Source organism: Hemitrygon akajei, chromosome 21, assembly GCF_048418815.1.
Source record: "Hemitrygon akajei chromosome 21, sHemAka1.3, whole genome shotgun sequence".
NCBI lineage: Eukaryota > Metazoa > Chordata > Chondrichthyes > Myliobatiformes > Dasyatidae > Hemitrygon > Hemitrygon akajei.
In genome coordinates, this window is record NC_133144.1 from 37895067 (window position 1) to 37901923 (window position 6857).

Sequence of the window (6857 nt, forward strand, 5' to 3'; positions counted from 1 at the left end):
ACAACATCCTCTTTTGCACAACTAGTTTGTGAGCTCATGGAATTACCAGTAGCATTCTGGACTTGTCTCAATACAACCTGATTAATGTTTGTGTGCTTCAGAGAGCACAGTAAGTTATCATTTTCTCTACAGACTGTGGAAATTAGGACTAATGCTGAAATATTTCTGGTTTCCATTGAGAGCTACCAAGATTGCAATCCAAAGTAATAATTGGAATTTAATCTGGAGCATAAAGAATTATCTTGATAGCTGAAGTCAGCAACTCTGACTGCAGCTGTCAATATTCAGGCATTGACATTTCAGAGAGCCTAAGATTTCCATGCATCTTCCACCGCACCTTCTGATTCACATGAAATTCAGTGGAAGGGTTGCACCCTCCTGGGTTTCCCAGTGTTATGCTGGAAGACCACCGCTTGGATTCTATGCCAAGTCAGTCCAGGTACTGTATCTTAAATCATATTGACTTCAGTGGGGCCACCAGGCCAGTACTTAGTAGGAAGAGTAAGTCTTAAAAATAGTTTGTTTTAATTTGAGGTTTACTGCATTTTATTTAACTTTACGGTATTTCTATCAGTCACTTCAACTTTAAAGGACTTATTAATTCAACTTCCTCAACGGTTTTGACATGAACTTTGCATTATGTTGAAACCTGTCAGAAGCATTTTAGAGGTGGAACCTCAGCATCATACGACCAGAGGTCTTGTTGGTGTTTTGCCATCTTAAGAATGTGGAGGAAGCACACAAAATGCTGGAGGAACTCAGCAGGCCAGGCAGCATCTGTGGAAAAGAGTAAACAGTCAAGGTTTCAGGCCAAGACCCTTCATCAGGACTGTCTCGGCCTGAAACTTCGACTGTTTACTCTTTTCCAAAGATGCAGCCTGGCCTGCTGAGTTCCTCCAGCATCTTGTGTGTGTTGCTTGGATTTCCAGCATCAGCAGATTTTCTTGTGTTTAAGAATGTGGAGGCCAGCAAGTTTGGCTCTTTGTACAGCACCTGGTACACATATACAGTATGGCGACCATGGTCCACGACCCTATTTACTCAGTGCAACGTGATGCAGCTCAACAGAATCTAGCTCAATCATCTGAAATATTAAGCAGATCAAATCTTTACAAAAAAAACCTGGTATAAATTATACCCAGAATACAATGTCGAACTTCAGTATGAAGGCAATACCCTTATCCAATTTAACCTCTCGTATAGTTCCTTAACAGCCTTATTAGGTGGGGTCTTCTTCATTCAGCACAGCTCAGATCTTCAGCATGCAGCAGCTATTTGTGAATGGATTTTCACTATTATTATCCTCGTTTTCTATGGGACCTTCGCAGTGGAGTTTGGCTCTATTACTCAAAACACCCTTCTGGAAATGTTGACAAAGGAAAATCAACAGACCCACTGTAAATCAGACAACAGCAGAGTTCCCAGCACACATGGCAACTGCACACAAGAGGCTGTGGCTATGATCTAGACTTTGAAATATCAACAGGCAGGTTGATCTGTAGTTTTTGCCTTAAAGCACCATAAAAATCGAAATGATCAGGATATCTCTGTGGCATTCCTGTTTGAAGTAAAATGGCAAAGAGATTCTCGACGTAATCAAAACACTACAGTTGAAGCCATCTTGAGAAGACAAGCTTGTCTATTTCCATTGGTATTTTTGAAACATTTATCTTTAATTTTTTAATAAAGGTTTGATTTTTATAATAGAATGAATTATATATTTTTGGCAGCAATTGAAATGTTTCTAGCACTGGCCAATGTAAATGGATGGCTAAACGGCCATATTTTAGTTACAATGATAACTTTTTAAAAAGGGTATTACATTTGGTATTGATTCTGTATTCTCCGTGATGATAAAACATCCTCATTATCCATATCACTCATTTATATCTCTATAGCCTCTTTGTTTCCATAACTCCATATTCTTTTCTGATCCCCAGTTTAATTTGTCTTGTTTCTGGCTATCATGCCTTCAAGATTTGGAATTCCTTTAATAAACTTATCTTCTGCTGTCCCTCTCCCCTGTTATTTTAAGCATCCATTCAATTACATCCTTTGTAGTATTGTATAAGAATATAATGTCCCAATATATACTGTTGTGTACACATGTTATATACACGGTCTGAGAACAACCTTGAATAAACCAAATATACTTTTTGAAACTTGCTGTGGTGCCTGCTTATTACTCCGCACGCAATTCACCCTGTTCCACCAGACACTTGGAAACTTAGATACCCAGAGTAATAAAGTTATCAAATTCATCTACTGATTGTGTACTAGTGGTGGTAGGGTTAGTTACAGAAATTTTTGAAGTACAGTCTTGAAATGACAGACCTCAAATTCAGACTTGAATACAGCAGAAATGCGTGCGGAATGCAATGGGATCAACCTCCTAATCTGTTTAATTGGGAAGGTGACAACTCAAATCTAATACAACTCCATCAAGAATCTAAAACAATGAACCTTGCATTTCTTATGTAGAATTGATGGAGGTGTGCTTTAGAGCAAACAATGTATTTGAAGTTGTGGGTGAAAGTGATAGTGTACCTGTTCATAATGTGGCCCTTCAAAGCGATAAGAAACCAAACATGCTCAGATACTTGTGGGTGTTCAGCTGGAAAAGATCTTCTGACATTATGCATAATAAAAAAATAAAAAATAATTCCATGAGGTTATTGTTTTTGCAGAGATTATGGGAAGATATATGAAAGTAAAGGTCAGCAGAGACCATTAGTGATTAATGGACAGTAATTATATCTTGACCCCAATTTTAGTGGCTTCCTGAATTAACTGCTATGGGGCAAGTTTCTGTGTGATTTAACAAAGAAATTCAATGTAAATTGTTGGATGAACAGGAGTTAGCATTTCAATGTTCATGTAACATTGCCACTTGGATGGAAATTCCAAAAATGTTAAAAGAATTTGGCAACTGCATAATGTTAACATTGTATGTTGGCAAACACCAGTAGCAATGAAGAGGTTCCCGTATTAAACCAGAGTCACATGAGGGAATTGTGGTGAGAAGTGGGAGATGGGAAAAGCTGGATTGGTGTAGAGCAGGGATCAGCCATTACGGGTATGCCAAATCAGAGAAGCAAAATGTTTCAAAGTGCAAGAAAAGGCACATGGCCTCGACTTGTAAGGCTAGATCTAGCTTGGAAAGCCCGAAATTTATCAGTTAATCAAATTCTCAGTGTAAGGATAAAATTGATTGTGCAAAGCCACAAGGGGAGAAATGGAAAAACAATTAAAAATGATGTGTGAAGGTTTGAGGTTAGGAGCATGAAAATGGCTTTCTCTTTGTGCAAACCTTATGTGGAAATGAATTTGTACCAAATAGAACCTTGAAATTAAGTTATTGTTTATCTGAGATAAAACTCTAGGTCTGGTAGACTTGATAATTATTAGAAAATGTTAAGCTTGATTTCCTGCTACACAATATCATTGCTGGATCACAGGGTAGTAGCAATATTCAGGGCTTATTGTTTACTTAATACCTTCTCGCAGATCATCAATGGTGGTGAAGATTAGCCAATAATAAGGAAATTTTGTTTGTAGAAATGTGCAGCCTGAATGTGTCAAAACTTCAAAAGATTTTGTGACATTTTCTCCAAAGATTAACAAAAAAGTCATTAACCTGGTTAGGGAAATGGGCTAAAAATGGTGGAAGAGCTGATATGATGTGTTTGAATCCCACTGAGATGAACTGTCAAATCATTTAACAACTCAATGAAGAAAGACAAACTGGTGCAACATCAAAATGATTGCCAAAGGATATTTACCTGATTGAAATCTTTACCAAGGACAAGCTGATCAGAGAGTACAGTTTCAAAGTGAAGAGATCAATCAGCAATGTGAGTTGAGACCAAGATCACATAAGCCATGACCTTACTGAATTTTGGAGCACTACTCTTGTTTGTTGCTATTGTATTTTTACTGAGATGGTGGAAGAACTGAAGTGGCTGAGATACATGATACCAAAAGCCCTTCTACCTTATTTCCTCACTATTCATATAATGCAATAGTAGCTGTGGATCTAACTTTATATTGTATTTAGATGTATATTTACATTGAAAGCCAATATGAAATAAACTATCAATACCAACAAGGTGCGAAGTCATAGAGTCATAGAATATTACAGCATGGAAATAGGACCTTCGGCCCAGCCAGCAAATACTAACCCAATCTTCTTTAGAGTCCCATCTACCTGCTTCCAGATCTTATTCCTCCAAACCTACCCATCCATGTAAGCTATCCAAACTTCTCTGTCTTACAGTTGAACCCATACAGCTTGCTCCACACTTGCATCACTCTCTGACTGGAAAGTTTCCCTCTTGATTCCCTTTCACCTAAACCTATGACCTCCAGTTCTAGTCTCATCCAAACTGAAGGGGGACAAAAACCCTGCATTCAGCCTATCTATATCCTTCAAACTGCATATACTTGTATAAGATCTTCCCTCATTCTTCTGCGTTCCACGGAATAAAGTCCTAACCTATTCAGTCTTTCCCTATAACTCAGGTCCTCAACCCCCAGCAACATTCTTGTAAATTTTCTTTGCAATCTTTCAAGCTTATTGATATTTTTACTATAGGTAGATGACCAGAAATGCATGCAATACTCTAAATTTGGCCTCTCCAGCATCTTGTTCGACTTCAACATAAAATCCCAACTCCTGTACTCAATGTCCTGATTTATGAAGGTCTATGTGCCTAAAGCTCTTTACAAATCCTTCTACTTGTGATGCCACTTTCAAGGAATTGTGGGTCCATACTCCCATGTCCTTTTGTTCTACCACACACATCACTGCCTTACCGTTCACATGTAAATCCAATCCTGGTTTGTCCTCCTAAAGTACAATACCTCACACTTGCCTGGATGTAATTGCACCTGCCACTTTTCAGCCCATCTTCCCAGCTGTTCGAGATCATGCTGCAAGCTTTGTTAGCTTTCCTCACTATATACTACTTCCCCAATCTTGATGTTATCTGCAAATTTGCTGATCCATCTTGCCACGTTGTATCAAGGAATTTCTTTAAGGTATAATTGGCAAGATAACGGACAAGGGTTGGGAGAGCTGTCTTGGTGTACGTTATGTATACTCACAAAGCTGGAGGAACTGTGCTAGCATAGAAAAGGGAGACATAGTCATCATGTTTGGTATCACAGCTGGCTCTATTAAGTCGACTATTCACAATGGCAACTGACCACAAGTCCTTTCAGACTATCCTTGGATCCAGATCTGCAATCCTCTGAATCCTCTCCAATATAAGAGTGACATTGAATACTGAACATCCAAGCAATGCCACTGTGAATGCATTATCAAAGCTATAATGATACTGATACACACATTATCGAATACACCTTGTAAGAAGTGGAATTCGGCAGATGCTGCAAATTTTGAGCAACGCACAAGAAGTGATGGAGCAACTCAGCAGGTCAGGTAGTATTTAAGTGAATAAGCTGCCAATGTTTCAAACGCAGACCCTTTTTCAGGATTGGAAAGGAATGGGGAAGAAGCCATAATAAGAAGCAGGGGGAGGAGAAGGAGTACAAACTGGCAGGTGATAGGCGAGACCAGGTGAAGGGGAAGTTAGGTGGGTGGTGGAGGGGGAATGACTTGAGAAGCTGGGAAGTGATAGGTGAAAGAGGTATAGGGCTGAAAAAGAAATCTGAGAGGAGATGATAGTGGACCATAGAATAAAAGGGAAAAAGATTCAAGATTTCCTGAACACAACTGTAAAGGTGAATAAAATAATTGAGACTCTGGATCTGATGCAGTACAAAAATCCCCCACAAAAGATGAAGAGTGCAATAATAATAATAAAAAACACAATAGATATACTGTAAATACATAAGATAGCTTCTATACATAGATTGTGTGTCCATAAAGTAACACTAAGTTGTACATAAGGTGACTGACAGGAAATAATAAAGCAAAAAACGGACAGTGTTAGACTTGCTTCCTAATTACTTGCTGTGCCTACATACAAGGATCTCTGTGAATGTTCCTGAAGCTTGGACTACAGCAAGGTCTTCAAAGGAAGGAAGAGATATGCTGTCTCTGCAAAGTCTATCAAATCCACCAGGAGGGTATCTGAACTGAAGTTAGCATCCTCTCCCAAGTCAACATCCCCAGTATGGATGTCCTAATTTCAGTAATTTGCTTCCTTTGGATTTTCCATGGTATTTCCATTCCAAATGTACACTCCCAAAACTGGCACTCTATCAGAGTTCTGAGAATGTTCCAGAATGTTCTCAAAATCTACTTTAACAGCTGATTTATGGAATTCCTAAACCTTGACCTCTCAAAATGGAGATGCAGCTTTTCATATAGAACTGTAATCCTCAGGTCCAAGTGACATAAGTATGCCACCTCTTCAACTATCCATCTACTCTACCAAATACAGCCTGCCCCATCTGTTGGTCCCATATTGGTCTGATCAGTCACCTCAGAATCTAAAAACTGAAGATGAGGTAAATTATCGTGGAATCTGGTGGATTAGGTAAGAACATAAAAAACATAAGAAATAGGAGCAGGAGTAGGCTATCTGGCCCATTGAGCCTGCTCCACCATTCAATAAGATCGTGGCTGATCTACCTACCTGCCTTTTCCCCATAACCCTTAATTCCCCTACTATGCAAAAATCTATCCAACGTTGTCTTAAATATATTTATTGAGATAGCCTCCACTTCTTCATTGGCCAGAGAATTGCACAGATTCACCACTCTTTGAGAAAAGCAGTTCCTCCTCATCACCATCCTAAATTTACCTCCCAGAATCTTGAGGCTATGACCCCTAGTTCTAGTCTCATCTACCAGTGGAAACAAACTTTCCTGCCTCTATCTTATCTATC

The 6857-nt window shown here is 39.0% G+C and overlaps 1 protein-coding gene across 2 annotated transcripts in view; it reads left to right on the forward strand.

Annotated features, from left to right (window-relative positions):
• The window catches only part of LOC140714233 (transmembrane protein 150A-like), a 79762-nt gene extending 77600 nt beyond the window's left edge, over nt 1-2162 (forward strand). For both annotated transcript variants that reach the window (XM_073025259.1, XM_073025258.1), the window contains one exon: nt 1224-2162. In XM_073025259.1, the coding sequence (XP_072881360.1) occupies nt 1224-1468 (245 nt within the window). In that variant the 3' untranslated portion in view covers nt 1469-2162. The remainder of the gene's footprint in view (nt 1-1223) is intronic.
• Nucleotides 2163-6857: the final 4695 nt, after the last annotated feature.